Consider the following 16,532-nt stretch of genomic DNA (forward strand, 5'->3'; position numbering starts at 1 on the left):
CCCCCTCCTGAACCGTACCAGGCCACATGCCCTCAACATTGGGAGGGTGCTTTGGGGTAGCCCCCCAAAGCACCTTGTCCCCATGTTGATGAAGACAAGGGCCTCATCCCCACAACCGTGGCCGGTGGTTGTGGGGGTCTGCGGGCGGGGGGCTTATCGGAATCTGGAAGCCCCCTTTACCAAGGGGACCCCCAGATCCCGGCCCCCCCCCCTGTGTGAAATGGTAAGGGGTTACTTACCCCTACCATTTCACTAAAAAACTGTCAAAAATGTTAAAAATGACAAGAGACAGTTTTTGACAATTCCTTTATTTAAATGCTTCTTCTTTCTTCCTTCATCTTCTTCTTCTTCTGGTTCTTCTGGCTCTTCTGGTTCTTCCTCCGGCGTTCTCGTCCAGCATCTCCTCCGCGGCGTCTTCTATCTTCTTCTCCTCGGGCCGCTCCGCACCCATGGCATGAGGGGGGAGGCTCCCGCTCTTCTCTTCATCTTCTTCTTCATCTTCATCTTCTTCTTCTTCTTCTCTTCTTCATCTCTTCTTCCTTCTTCATTTCTTCTGCGGGCCGCTCCGCATCCATGCATGGAGGGAGGCTCCCGCTGTGTGACGGCGTCTCTTCGTCTGACGGTTCTTAAATAACGGGGGGCGGGGCCACCCGGTGACCCCGCCCCCCTCTGACGCACGGGACATGACGGGACTTCCCTGTGGCATTCCCCGTGACGTCACAGGGAAGTCCCGTCAATTCACCGTGCGTCAGAGGGGGGCGGGGTCACCGGATGGCCCCGCCCCCCGTTATTTAAGAACCGTCAGACGAAGAGACGCCGTCACACAGCGGGAGCCTCCCTCCATGCATGGATGCGGAGCGGCCCGCAGAAGAAATGAAGAAGGAAGAAGAGATGAAGAAGAGAAGAAGAAGAAGAAGAAGAAGATGAAGAAGAAGATGAAGAAGAAGATGAAGATGAAGAGAAGAGCGGGAGCCTCCCCCCTCATGCCATGGGTGCGGAGCGGCCCGAGGAGAAGAAGATAGAAGACGCCGCGGAGGAGATGCTGGACGAGAACGCCGGAGGAAGAACCAGAAGAGCCAGAAGAACCAGAAGAAGAAGAAGATGAAGGAAGAAAGAAGAAGCATTTAAATAAAGGAATTGTCAAAAACTGTCTCTTGTCATTTTTAACATTTTTGACAGTTTTTTAGTGAAATGGTAGGGGTAAGTAACCCCTTACCATTTCACACAGGGGGGGGGGCCGGGATCTGGGGGTCCCCTTGGTAAAGGGGGCTTCCAGATTCCGATAAGCCCCCCGCCCGCAGACCCCCACAACCACCGGCCACGGTTGTGGGGATGAGGCCCTTGTCTTCATCAACATGGGGACAAGGTGCTTTGGGGGGCTACCCCAAAGCACCCTCCCAATGTTGAGGGCATGTGGCCTGGTACGGTTCAGGAGGGGGGGGGGGGCCGCACTCTCGTCCCCCCCTCTTTTCCTGCGGCCTGCCAGGTTGCGTGCTCGGATAAGGGTCTGGTATGGATTTTTAGGGGGACCCCACGCCGTTTTTTTTTTTTGGCGCGGGGTTCCCCTTAAAATCCATACCAGACCTGAAGGGTCTGGTATGGAATTTAGGGGGAACCCCACGTCAATTTTTTTTTTTAATTTTGGCTGGGGTTCCCCTTAATATCCATACCAGACCTGAAGGGCCTTGTATGGAATTTAGGGGGACTCCCACATCATTTTTTTTTTTTAATTTTGGTTCGGGGTTGCCCTGTGGGGAATTCCCATGCCGTTTTTATCAATGAACTTCTATGTGTATTGTCGGCAATGCAATAGCCGCGGTAGTTTTAAATGAGTTTTTTCCTTCAAAATGTCATTTTGCTGTCAGACTGTTCTAAACACGGGAAACATGCGCCCCTTTACAGGCATACTATAGACACCCCCCAGGTATGAAATTTAAAGGGATATTACACTTTTATTGTTTGACTTTAAGCATTATTAAAATCACTGCTCCTGAAAAAACGGCCGTTTTTAAAACTTTTTTTTGCATTGATCCATGTCCCCTGGGGCAGGACCCAGGTCCCCAAACACTTTTATTGACAATAACTTGCATATTAGCCTTTAAAATTAGCACTTTTGATTATTCATGTTCGTGTCCCATAGACTTTAACGGTGTTCGCGTGTTCGAACGAATTTTTTTCCTGTTCGCATGTTCTGGTGCGAACCGAACAGGGGGGTGTTCGGCTCATCCCTACTATTAATACCACAGGCAGGCAGCTACAGTATTTACAGTTAGTGTACTGTGTCCTCTGCACAGTTTACACTTAAAGCTACCTGAAGAAAATTGGTGGTGTTCTTCTGATCCTATTAGTACCACAGGCAGGCAGCTGCAGTATTTACAGTTAGTGTACTGTGTCCTCTGCACAGTGTGCACCTAAAGCTACCTGAAGACAATTGCTGGTGTTCTCATACTAATAATACTACAGACAGGCAGTTCATTCTGCTAGCTGCAGTATCAATATATATATATATATATATATATATATATATATATATATATATATATATATATACATCCCAGCTTTGTGCAGCTACATCTCACTGCAGGCCATTAGTATGTCTGGTAGGCCAACAAGGAGAGGCAGACAGCCACAAGCCAATAAAAGAGGGCAAGCAGGCTCTGTGTCTAGAGGCAACAGTGCTGGTCATGGAGACGGTGCATCCTCATTAGCACGTGGCCGTGGGACATGCTTGTCCTTTTTTTTGGCAGCTGGCCGTGTTGAGCTGCAACATGCGGAAGACTTGGTAGAGTGGATGACCAAGCCGTCCTCATCCTCCTCATCCTCTCTCACCCAAGCTCAGGGTACTTTGTCCGGTAAAGCAGCTGCCAATGCGGCCTCTTCCCTCGGCTCAATGGCATCAGTCACTCCTTCCCTAGCCCCACCATGTCCTCCTGAGGAGTCCCCAGAACTGTTTGACCACAGTGTTGGGTACATGCTCCAGGAGGATGCCCACAGTTTTGAATGGTACCCAGCTAGAGGAAGGCAGTAACTTGAGCCCAGAGAGAGGGGGTGACCAAGAAAGACAGCAATCTGGCAGTCATGTTCCCCCAGCTGCAGCATACTGCCAGCTTTGCTGCAGTGATGAGGAGGGAGGGGATGATGAGGTCATCCACGTTGGTGCCTGATAGAAGAGAGGAGGAGGAGGAGGAAGAGGCACATCTCCAACGAGGCTGGATGCCCTCCAGGGGCCAGCTTAAGGGCAGCACACTGACTGCATCACACCGCAGAGCTCCGCATGTGCAGGGCGCTGCTGTCTCTGTGCGTTATTCCAAAAGTTCTTTGGTGTGGGCCTTTTTTGAGACGAGTGCATCAGATCCCACCACTGCTATTTGCAACATATGTTTCAAGCGTATCTCGTGTGGCCAAAACATCACCCGCTTGGGCACCACATGCTTGACCAGACATATGTCGACCTGCATGCAGTTCATTGGCAAGCGTACCTAAAAGACCCACATCAAAGAACAAAGCGGACCTCTCCTTGCTCCTCATCAGCTGGGATCTCCAACCCCACTATACCTTCAGTCCTCTCTGAAACCTGCACTGAGAGGAATGAAGGTGTAGAATTAGGTGTGTAACAGCCAAGTACTTGCAGACAATCTGCTATCGGTACACCGACATCAGATTGTACCAGGCAAATTTCTCTGCCCCAGCTGCTGCACCGCCGAAAGAAGTTCGCTCCCAGCCATCCACATGCCCAGCAGTTGAATGCTAGCTTGGCTAAATTGCTAGCACGTCAACTGCTACCTTTTCAGTTGGTAGACTCTCCCCCCTTCTGTGAGTTTGTGGAATGTGCGGTTCCTCAGTGGCGGGTTCCCAAACGCCACTTTTTCTCATGGAAGGTGATTCCGGCTCTCTACCGGCATGTGGAAGGCAATGTCTTGGGCTCGCTGGACAGGGGCGGTCAGTGGTAAGCTGCATATTACCGCTGACTCATGGTCCAGCAGGCATGGACAGGGACGTTACCTATCTTTCACCGTGCACTGGGTGACTCTTCTGGCAGCTGGAAAGGATGCAGGACAGGGTGCAGTGGTGTTGGAGGTTGTTCCGCCACTACGCCTCCAAAATTCTAGTGGTGATTCTGCCACACCTCTCTGCTCCACCCCCTCCTCTTCTTCTTCCTCCATGGCCTCTTCCTGTGCTGATTTGTCCTCGGAACCAGCGGTGCTCCATAGGCGTTCAAGGGGCTACGCAAGCACGCAGGCAAAAAGATGCCATGCAGTGCTTGAGCTGGTATGCTTGGGGGACAGGAGCCACGCTGGGGCAGAGATTCTGTCAGCTCTGCAGGGGCAGGTTCAAAGGTGGTTGACGCCACGCCAGCTTAAGGCAGGTATGGTGGTTTGCGACAATGGCACCAACCTCTCCGCCTTCCAACAGGGACAACTGACCCATGTGCCCTGTTTGGCTCATGTCCTTAACTTGGTGGTGCAGCGGTTCTTGGGCAGGTACCTGGGCTTACAGGATGTCCCGAGGCAGGCCAGGAAAGTCTGTGATCATTTCCGCAGGTCATATAATGCCAGCGCTCGGCTGGCTGACCTCCAAAAGGAATTTAACCTGCCCAAGAACCGCCTAATCTGTGACATGCCCACCAGGTGGAACTCAACGTTGGCCATGCTGCACACGCAGCAGAGGGCCATCAATGAGTACCTATGCGACTATGGCACCAGCACAGGGTCAAGGGACCTTGGTTTTTTCCCCACACCAGTGGACTATGATCAAGGATGCATGCACTGTCCTGTCACCATTTGAGGAGGCCACAAGGATGGTGAGCAGTGACAGTGCATGCATCAGTGACACTGTCTCTCTTGTCCACCTGTTGGAGCACACGCTGCGTGGAATAATGGACAGGGCACTTGAGGCAGAACAGAGGAAGGAAAAGGAGGACTTCCTTACCTCTCAAGGCCCCCTTTATCCAGACAGTGTTTCTGCGTGCCCACCGATCACACAGGAAGAGGAGGAGGAGGATTGTGTCAGCATGGAGGTGGAGCCTGGCACTCAGCATCAGCAGCAGTCTTCAAGGGATCATTTACAGTCCGAAGAAACCCATGGACTTGTACGTGGCTGGGAGGAGGTGGCTGCGGAGCATGTCGTCCTTAGTGACCCAGAGGACTCTGGACCGAATGCCTCAGCAAACCTACGTTGCATGGCCTCCCTGATCCTGCAAAGCCTGCGGAAGGATCCTCGTATTCGTGGTATCAGGATGGATGATTACTGGCTGGCAACCCTACTTGATCCTCGTTACAAGGGTAAGGTTGCGGACCTTATCTTGCCATCGCAGAGGGAGCAGAGGATGAAACATCTTCGGGAGGTCTTGCAGAAAAGTTTGTGCAACGCGTTTCCAGAGCCTGGAAGGTTACAATTTCCTGGGCCTCCTGGACAAAGTGTTGCAGCAACCATCGCCAGCGTCTGATTCACATGGTGCAGGATTACCTAGGGGCAAGATCAGACTTGGACACCTTTCCCACCGAAAATCCACTGGGTTACTGGGTCTTGAGGATGGGTCACTGGCCAAAGCTTGCACAGTATGCAATTGAGCTACTGGCCTGTCCTGCATCCATTCTTTCGGAACGCACATTCAATGCTGCTGGAGGCTTTGTAACCGATCACAGGGTGCGCCTGTCTGAATTGGTCGATAGGCTGACCTTCATAAAAATGAATCAGTCTTGAATCACCAGCTACCAAGCACCTGATGCTGATGTAACCGATTGATTTTTTTTTAATGTGAGATCCCTTCAAGACTGCCTATGCTGATGCTGAGTGACTATCCTGTTATGCTGAGTGACAATCCTCTTCCTCCTCAACTTTCATGCTGATAGCTTGTAAGAACATTTTTGGTTCTGGGCACTGCCACCAGTGAGGGGTTGCAGTGTTGTGGCACCAGCACCAGTGCCCAAGGCCCAATTTTTCTGCCCCTGTTTAACAGGGCGTGTAATTACAATTTTTGATGCAATACTTTGCAGCAGGGCTCATTCCTGTGCTCCAACTATAGCATCTGTGAGGGGTTGCAGTGTTGTGGCACCAGTGCCTAAGGCCCAATTTTTCTGCCCCTGTTCAACAGAGACATGTAATTACAATTCTTGATCTAATATTTCACAGCAGGGCCCATTCCTGTGCCCACCAAGAGTAACTGTGAGGGCTTACAGTGTTGTGGCAACACCACCACCACCAAAGGCCCAATTTTTCTGCACCTGTTCAACAGGTGCATGTATTTACAATTCTTGATATAATATTTCACAGCAGGGCCCGTTCCAGCGCCCACCAAGAGTAACTGTGAGGACTTACAGTGTTGTGGCACCAGCACCACCACTATCACCAAAGGCCCAATTTTTCTACCACTGTTCAACAATGGCATGTAATTACAATTCTTGATCTAATATTTCACAGTACGGCCCATTTCTGTGCCCACCAAGAGTAACTGTGAGGGCTTACAGTGTTGTGGCAACACCAACACCTAAGGCCCAAATTTCTGCAAAGTATATAGGGCAGGCCCCTACTTTCAAACATCCAACTTACAAACGACTCCTACTTGCAAACGGAAGGAGACAACAGGAAGTGAGATGAAATCTATCCCTAGGAAGGGAAATTCTCTCCTGTAAGAGTTAACATGGGAAAAACGTGTCTCCTCTTCACTGATGCTTTACCACCAATCCTTGTTTCACTAAAACCCCCAAATTTTCAAAAAACATTTGTCATTGGGACAGAAAGCGAGGTGAAATCTTCTGAGGAGGTGCACAGACAGCAAAACAAATGTTACAGGGGTGATAACCCTTCCCTATGTTTTCCAAAAAGGGTAAAAATTGATTTTTTGGCTGGAGCTACACTTTAAAAATGTACCAGTTCAAAATTACAAACAGATTCTACTTACCAACAAACCTACAGTCCCTGTCTTGTTTGCACCGCCTGTATACTGCTGTTCAGAGTATTTAGGGCCTGGGGGTTCCACGCCTTTCCTTTTTTTAATGTGGGTGCGGGGTTCCCCTTAATATCTATACAAAACCCAAAGGGCCTGGTAATGGACTGGGGGGGTGGGGGGTACCCATGCCATTTGTCTCACTGATTTTCATCCATATCGCCGGGACCCGACATTACATTAAAGCCGCAAGCAGTTTTAAATGACTTTTATTCCTTTAAAAATGTCATTTTGTGCAGGGACTGTTCTAAGCACGGGAAACACGCACCACTTTACAGGCATACTATAGACACCCCCCAGGTATGATATTTAAAGGAATATTTCACTTTAAGCATCATTAAAATCACTGCTTCCGAAAAAACGTCCGTTTTTAAAACTTTTTTTTGCATTTATACATGTCCCCTAGGGCAGGACCCAGGTCGGCAAACCCTTTTTAGGACAATAACTTGCATATTTGCCTTTAAAATTAGCACTTTTGATTTTGAACGTTCGAGTCCCATTGACATAGACAAAGTTCGCGCAAACTTTCGGTCCGTTTGCAGGTTCTGGTGCAAACCGAACCGGGGGATGTTCGGTTCATCCCTATTTACAAGACTTTAGTATCACTTTAAGCCCAAAAGTGAACATGTATTATTTTGCAACTTACCAATTCTTAGATGTGATGACTGCATTCGTTTCTTTAGGCTTTCTTTCATTTATTTTCAACTGGTGATCTGGCCAGCTTGTTTTTCAAACATAATACATTGTCCTGCAGATGTAACAGTTAAGAGTGTTGAGACAAGCCATTCAACACTGATAGGGTTGCGTACAATGGTCAGCTTTTATTTATTTATGTAAAAACTTTATCCCAAAAGAAAAAAAAACACTGTTGCTCTAACTGCTTGTGTAAATGCAACTGGAGTTTGGCTTCAAATTGTTTAGTGTATCTAAATCTGTTAGTGCATCTAACACTCCCCTTCTCCCAGACAGAAAATGCTGCTGTTTGAAGGTTCCCCTGTGCTCCTTCACCCTGAGTGGGGGCGCTCTAATACAGGAGGTATGCTATTGGCCAGATCACCAGGTAAAAACAGAGGGAAAAAAACCTAAAAAAGAAAACTAATACAGTCACAACATCTATGGATTGGTACGTTTCAATATAATACATTTTTTTGGTTTAGTACCCGAGAGGCTTGAGAAAGGGGGACACACCCCCAAAACATGTAGCCATGTCCACCCGACAGTAGGAGTGACCTGTGTGAGCCCATTAACAGCAGGCTCAGATGTGCAGCTGAGCCCAGTGTGAACCCAAATTGCCTCCCTTCAGCCTGTCAGCCTGAAGTCAGAGATTCAAACTTCATGCTGAGTACCACCGGACATCACTGGCCATGATGCACGTGGTTCTCCAACTTCAGCGAGATGAGGCTGCATTCAACATGCTTTTAGTTTATGAAATATGTGAGTGCAACCATGAGCATCCACACGGTGCCCCCCCCCCCCCGAGAGCAAGGTGTCCACACACGGAACAAGCGCCACAAGCTCCTGCAAAGGGGCACCGTCCGCTGGCCTCTCTGCTGCCTGCTGCACTGGTTGCAAGACTCACCTACTGCCTGGCGTCTAGCAACCAGTGACAGCGAGGCCCCGGCATTCAGAGCGGAGGAGTAACTTCTTCCTCCTTCGCACCTGGTCAATTTTGGCTCCAGCCACCTCCTCCATCTTCTCTAGGCAGCATGGCTCCGAGCCTGAGGGAAGGAAGGGAGCACGCCTGAAGAGCTGAGTGTGAGCTGTACACCTTCACCAGCACCTGCCTGTATCCATTTTCTGGAGATCATCTAACAGCACTATTTGTATAACTGCGGTCAAGGTGTTAAAAAATAATTATTTCATGATAGATATGTGGAAGATATCATTGCTAACCTTCTAAAAATTACTTAAAAACATTTTTTATTAAGGGGTCCTAACCAAATAAAGAGGGAGGCAACGCTGGAGAAACAGCAGAAATTGGGGAAGCCTTTGGCCCCCAGGGCACACATCAACTATTTTCACGCAAAATTGGTGGCCTGAGGAGTCCTTATCTAAGGGAGTACAATCTGGTCCAGAAGTCCAAGAGATCATGAACAGCAGCAGATGACATCTAAGTCCCCAGGCTGTGGTCATACAAGAGCCTGCATCTTTTGTCAGACCAGACTGAACCCAGGCCATCACTTTCTTGTCTTCCTTCCACTCTTCCTTCCAGGCTGTGGCTGTGGTGTTGGCAGGAGGAGGAGGAGGATGATGCAACTCACACAGGTGGGTATTGGGTGTGATTTTTCCCCTCAACCCCTTATTTAATGTTTTATAAATGATTTCCTCACACATGAGGCATTGGCCCTCCTGCATGTCCTGCAGTTTGGTGGCAGCCATGGAGGCAAAGGCCTCTTCATGAGTGGGGGTGGCTCTGAGGGAAGCAGAAGACTCCTGAATCAGCCTGAGCGCTGACTCCTCCACGTTACTCCCCTTCCTGGGTCTTTTGTTTGGAAGGTGGAGGGGAGGAACCTGTGATTGTGTTAGGCTCCTAGTGGGCCCTGCCGCCTCCTGGCTGCCACTTACTACCGCCTCCTCCTGGCTGCCACTTACCCCTGCCTCCTCCTGGCTGCCACTAACCCCTGCATCCTCCTGGCTGCCACTTACCCCCGCCTCCTCCTGGCTGCCACTTACCCCCACCTCCTCCTGGCTGCCACTAACCCCTGCCTCCTCCTGGCTGCCACATTCCACAGCCTCCTCCTGGCTGAGGTCTTCCTGTGTATGAAAACGGGACATAGTTTTAGTTTTTTCTTCATCAATCACACACAATTTTCATCTCATGACTGTTGCAAATTGAATGTTAATAAATAGAAAAGACTATCATTCTGAGCCCAGCATTTTTCATTCTTGTCCCAATTAAAATAAATAAAAGAAAGCCAAGCAGTAAATCAAAGCAAATAGTTGTTAATTTCAAATATATTTTATTTTAAAAATGTCTCAGACATTGTCTGGCATATTGATGGCTCCCCTACCCACAAAGTATTCCATGTATCTTATACGGACCTCGCGGGCACTCTGGTGGGGGCAAGCCCGGAACGGCCAGTTTCAAGCGCTGTCAGGGTTGGTTCATTAATATGGCCCAACTGAGGCAGCATAGTTTAAAGAATTTCTCCTTAAAAAGTTGTGGAGAACATGGCAACACAGGATGATTGAGCTTATATTCCGCCATGTGTATCATGTAAGAAATAGGCGGAACCGGCTGGCCATTATTCAAAACGTATTCTCCACCACTCTTCTGGCTCTGGCCAGCCGGTAATTAAAAACCCTCTGGTCCGGGATGAGGGTCCTCCTAGGGAATGGCCGCATAAGATGGTCTCCCAGCGCAAACGCTTCATCCGCAACGAAGATGAATGGGAGTCCTTCCGCATTGTCTTCTGGAGGTGGCAAGCCCAAGCTGCCATTCTGGAGATGCCTGTAGAACTCGGTCTGGGCAATAACTCCACCATCCGATATCCGGCCATTCTTCCCCCCGTCCACATACAGGAACTCATAAGTAGCCGACACCACCGCCAACATCACAATACTATTGAACCCCTTGTAATTATAATAGTATGACCCCGAGTTGGGGGGTGGGACTATGTGGACATGTTTCCCGTCAATTGCCCCTCCGCAGTTTGAAAAGTCCCACCACTGGGCAAAGTGGGAGGCCACAGTCTGCCATTCCTGTGGCGTGGAAGGAAACTGTGGAGTCAAACGAGAATAAAAAAATTAGTAATTTTGCACATAAACATTGAAAGCAGATTAGACACAAACATTCTTGGCCAACATCAGTATAACATTTATTTTAGGGAGTATAAGGTCCACCTATCAGATTACTCACCCCCTTTGATGGCCCATTGTTAAAATTTTAGGAGAGGAGATGTTTTGGACAGGTAACCCTCTCCACTTCATTGAGAGATGAATGCCTAAATAATGTGTATTACTTTGGCCAGCCCCTCCTTACTTACACTATTGCCAGCCCACTGGACAGGTAAGAAGTGTCATAATACAAAAATATAAATACACACTGTCCAAATTGGAGCACAATTTTAACATTCTGCAATTGCCTATCAAGATAATAATAAGATACAAAAACTTTAAACAGTACCATTTGAAAGTATTCAGGCAGGCCCTTGCACTACATGCTTTGGGGAATTCATACAGAAATCTGACCACAAAAGAGGTAGGTATAGTGTGTATGGGTTTGGCAAAGTCATCAGATAGAGGATTGGTATGGGTTGACTTAGCGGTTGGGGGGAGGGAGGGTTCCAAATTAGTTTGGGACCCAAAAAAAAGCCTCTGACTCTGCCAGAATTTAAGGACACAAATAACATCTGTACACATTTTAGGGGGTGTTTATGGTAAATCACTACAATGGAGCTGACAAAATACATTGTTAAGTGACTAGGCGAGGTGGATATAGGCCCAGGAGAGCATGCTGGGGAGGTAAGTGAAGGCAAATATGCATGAAGGACAAAAAAAAACCGTTAACACATTCCAGCATGCATGAGGATAAAGGGGACATTCACAGCTTATTACAATCATGGTAATTACGGAATGATTAAAGAAATACAATACATTATCAAACATTAAATACAAATAATGAGATGTTAAAGGATAAAAATCTTACCTTAATATAGTCCTTCTGCAGGACCTGGATGATGGCAGAACAGGTCTCCGGGAAAATGACCCCTAGAGCCTGGGGGGAGATGCCTGTCGAGAACTTGAGGTCCTGCAGGCTTCTCCCCATTGCCAAGTACCGCAACGTGGCTTGCCTCATGCAGGTATCCTGCCTGCTGATATAAGGGGTCAGCAAAGCGAACAAACGGTGAAAAACGGGGTCCTTAATCCTGAGAAAGTTCCTGAAATCGTCAGGATTATTCTCATGGAGCAAAGGCATGTGATAGAATTGGTCATGCTGGAGCAACCAATTCTTGGTCCATAAACTCCTCCCCACCCTGTTCATGGACTGGGCTTGTGTCAAAGTAAGAACCCCAACACCAAGCCCCCGCACAGCACAAACTCTACGATGAGTACGTACACACACCATGGCTTCAAAACGGTCGGCTAGTCAGAACGAAGTAACAGAACGCACTGAAGAACAGCAAGGCCTGTAAAGAGCGACCTGAAAATGAGTAACGAGCGAACAAAAACACAGTGATAAATAAATGCGAACTCACTACACGCACTGAAGACCAGATACAAACCCACAAGCACAAACTGAACAGCAGAAAAACAAACTGAAAACCACGAGTCTGAAAAGCGCAAATTGTCTCTCACCAAACTTTTACTAACACAAGATTAGCAAAAGGAGCCCAAAGGGTGGCGCGCTTGGTATTGAACTGCCCTTTTATAGTCCCGTCATACGTGTTCTACGTCACCGCGTTCTTGACGTTCGGAAATTCTGACAACTTTGTGCGACGGTATGTATGCAAGACAAGTTTGAGCCAACATCCGTGGGAAAAAATCTGATGGATTTTGTTGTCGGAATGTCCGATCAATATCCGATCGTGTGTACAGGGCATTAGAATGGGGATGAGAGTAGCTTTATGCTTAGTTGGGTATTGACTGGAATGCCCCTTTAACAATGCTATTCCAAATGCAGAAGTTCTGATTAGCATAATTAATTGGAAGCACTGCAATAACTGGAAAGTTTTTGTCATTTGAAAAAACAGCATCTGGTAGGACAATTGCTCGAAGATCATAACATGAACAGGTTGTTTTTTTCATAATGCTCTCAAAAGATAGCCATGTAAAATAATACAAATTAGTGTAAAAAGATTATTTAATCAGATGGCATCAATTAGATGCAAAAATGGGCTACCTATCAAACTGGAAAGCCAAGCAGATTAACACACAATTTGTTGCAGATTTGTATTAAGTAAAAATAAATAAATAAATAAAATGTAAATGCTTGAATTTGCCTTCAAAATCTTCCTATTATAATCCTCTGTACATGGTACTTTCACCCAATCAAGATCTGCTACATGTGGACCTTATCAAACTGCTGCCACTTCTTCATTGTCCAGTCACAGGCTGGGAGATGATCCAGATGTGCTTCTTAAAAAGACAATCCTTTCAATAGAGCATTATTTCACCAACAATCATCCCATGAGATTACATGTGCATTTAACATAGTTTAGGCGTGTTATTTATCTGTAAAAGTCTCCTTTGTGTAGAGATCCCAGCGCCCTGAGACTGCTGCTTGGTGCTACCATCTCTGATGTGATGTCAGCAGCTCCAGCAGACTCAGAGCTTTCACTCAAGTCACACTCTATAGGAGGGATCTCAAAACTACGGCCCTCCAGCTGTTGCCGAACTACATGTCCCATGAGGCATTGTAAAACTCTGACATTCACAGACATAACTAGGCATGATGGGAATTGTAGTTCCTGAACAACTGGGGGGCTATAGTTTGGAGACCCCTGCTGTAACGTACCAGGTGTGAGGCCGAGATGCTGAGAGGGCTCCCCTTGTGGCTAAGTGCAGCTCTTCCCAGAAAGTGGTACAGGGAGAGCAGAGCCCAGAGAAGCACGGTTTGCAGGTACTGAGATGAGATGAGCTGGTCACCGTGATGTAGCAGGAACTGACTGGCTGGAGGAATTGTAAAGCTGGTGTGCTTGCAGAGTACCAGGTAAACTTGACAGAGTAGCAAAACGGAGACAGAAATGAGAGCCAGGCCAGGGGTCATACACAATAAGATCAGTTCAGATGATGAGATTGGATAGCCGGGTCATACACAGGAAGACGATGAGGAGAGTCTCATCGTCTGTAGCAGAGTCAATAAGCCAAGGTCAGACACGGTGGAATAAGCCAGAGAGAAGTCAGAAGTACAAGCCAAGGGTAAATCAGGAGATCAGGATCACAGGTCAGAGCAAGCTGGGTCAATAACAGAAGTTCAATCAGGATACACAGGAACGCGGGGTCAAGGGGAAGCTGAAGATAATCCAGCAATGAGCGGCTCCAGCAGCAGGCTTATGTCACACATCAGTCACACTGTGCACCATGGCAGCCTTGATTGTCTTGGGTGGAATTGCCAGTCCTTCTTCAGTCATTTCCCTGACACCTACTATAGTATTCCCCTTTTTCACTCCTTCCTTTCACTCCTATGCCCACATCAGTCACACTGTGCACCATGGCAGCCTTGATTGTCTTGGGTGGAATTGCCAGTCCTTCTTCAGTCATTTCCCTGACACCTACTATAGTATTCCCCTTTTTCACTCCTTCCTCAGCAGGTAAATAATAGGTTATGTGAGCAGGCGAGAGGAGCAGAGCCAGCAGAAAGTAAATAGACATACCAGGAAGAGTAGAAGGCTATAACATGCAAGGAGAAAGGGGGTCATGCTAAATAATTACTCTTCCTGGAATAGTCAAATTTGTTAGCACCATCAGAGGCCAGCTATAGGTTTGGTGATTTCCCAGACTTACATATTAAAAGCTATTGATTTAAGCAGTAAACATTATGTTCTTGTGTGAACATTTCTCAAACAAATGCAATTGCAATTAGAACAATGTTTGCACATGCTGTCCCCTAATACAATGTGAAAATAGATACTATTGTTGTATACTGGGTAAATATAAATGATTCAATGGACAATGTACACATTTTTTGATGCTCCCATTGTTTTAGAGGAGTTCTGACCAACCACTGCATCCAAGCTATGTTAAGTAAACAACAGCTTTACGTTTTGACACATTTGGCCTATGGTATATGATACTACAGTGGGATACACTAATGTAGGAATGGCTACTCAAACTTTTTAAATAAAAAGCCAGCAGCATAAGCTCAAAGGGGGGCTCCATTACAACAGGAAGAACAAGGAAGGCAAGTCTGTGCCAGAGGTGACTTCACAAGACCAAAGAAGAAACTTCACATGGGGATGATGCTAAATCTACATTACGAGACTGCCTAGTCTCTTGCAACAATCGCTTGAGTAGAGCCTGGAGTCCTGTTTGTTATGAAAATCATGAACTATAACCCAAACAAAGTTACTTTTTAGTGTATCCCTATCTTATATAGACCATTGTCAATGATCATTTGCTGTGAAGGTTTGGTAGTGTGTGCACGTGTGTTGTATGCATATTTATGATATTCTGTATGTCTTGTTCTGTTTTCCTACAATTGTAAGTAGTTTGTATATACAGCATTCTTATTTAGTAAAGCACATCAATATACTACAGGGGCTTCTTCTTTCTTGCTTTACTGCAGTACCCTAAAAGATACAAAGCAAAACAGAGGCACATTGCAAGTTAGCAAAAATTGGAAAGAAAAAGTATTTAAAATACTTGATTTTTTTGTGTTTTTACCTGCAATTTTTTAAGTTGATGACAGGGTCTCTAACTTGAGCAAAGTGAGGTCACCAACTCGGTTGTGCTGTCTGAAAGAGATGTGTGGATCTCAGGACAATCTAAACAAAATTACATATTCTTTGGCAGGTAAACCGCTTCTATAAATGTATTTGTAATGTCAGAAAAGTGTAATAGAATTGGACCTATTGCATTCATTCATTTTAGTTTTTAAGTCTACACATTGTTAAACTGATGTTTTAAAATGTTTTAAATTATTTTTTTGCTGACCAAAATAAATAAGGAAAATGGGTACAAACCACTGTTTACCTAAATATTGCAATACATTTGGCAAAATATAATAATATAAAAAAAAATGGTTATGAACTATGAAAAAAAAGTAAATAAAGCTTACTCAATTTTTTCCCCTTTTAATTTTTTTTCAGATCTTATAAGTTTATCCAGCCATATAAACTGTCGTAGAGCTTTGGGAAGTAGGTGTCTGCTGAGTCTTTTACATATTGTTGTAATGGCACTTGAGTTTGATTTAATGATGGCACACAGTGCATTTCCCAGTGCTTCACTACCTGCACAGCTTAAAGGTGGTGGGGTCTTTTGCTGTACTTCTGTAACACCTTCAAAATAATAAATGAAATCACATTTACATTACAGATTTATGGTAATTTAATAAAACGACTAAAATGCCAACTTATTTTGCTTTACATTTTTCATTAATTTCAATTATTTAGCAGTCTATGTATTTAGAGTATAAAAAATAATGTTCAAAGAGCATACTGTTTATGACAAATCTGGACCCTATTATACCCCCCCAAAATTTCCAAAGACATCAGATGGATGGTATGTTTGTGCTGTTTACTATTTCAAGGAGATGCTTGACAAAGGAATGCGGCCATTCGTCCACCAATGGCAAGCCTATTCTGAAACGCGTCGCATGCGTGTGACATCATCACCGGGCGCCACGCTGTACTTGCTCTCCAAGCCTCGTTTGAGATCTTCGGCTCGGCCGGCCTTTTCCCTTCCTAGAGGCTTCACACCATTCTATCAGTGAGCAGCAGCACGGCTGAACGGATGCTCTGGCGTCCTATACATCTCTCCCTTCCTTCCCTGGAACCCCTATCTGTGCATCTGGGACATAACCTGGCTCCCAACCCAGCAGGATTTGTGTTGGACTGTTCGCTGCAAGAGACTGAACCCGGGTGCAAGAACTAATCCTCTTTGGACCTGGCATGCCCTGCAGGAACCGCTGTGACCTGTAGTTCCA

General features: G+C 46.4%; 1 protein-coding gene across 1 annotated transcript in view; it reads right to left on the reverse strand.

The window, feature by feature from the left end:
• The window catches only part of LOC141128154 (uncharacterized), a 152,641-nt gene that overhangs the window by 32,201 nt on the left and 103,908 nt on the right, over positions 1–16,532 (reverse strand). The window contains exon 7 of the mRNA XM_073615261.1: positions 15,666–15,885. Coding sequence (XP_073471362.1) covers positions 15,666–15,885 — 220 coding nt within the window. The remainder of the gene's footprint in view (positions 1–15,665; positions 15,886–16,532) is intronic.

This window comes from Aquarana catesbeiana, linkage group LG02 (assembly GCF_042186555.1).
Source record: "Aquarana catesbeiana isolate 2022-GZ linkage group LG02, ASM4218655v1, whole genome shotgun sequence".
Taxonomy (NCBI): Eukaryota; Metazoa; Chordata; class Amphibia; order Anura; family Ranidae; genus Aquarana; species Aquarana catesbeiana.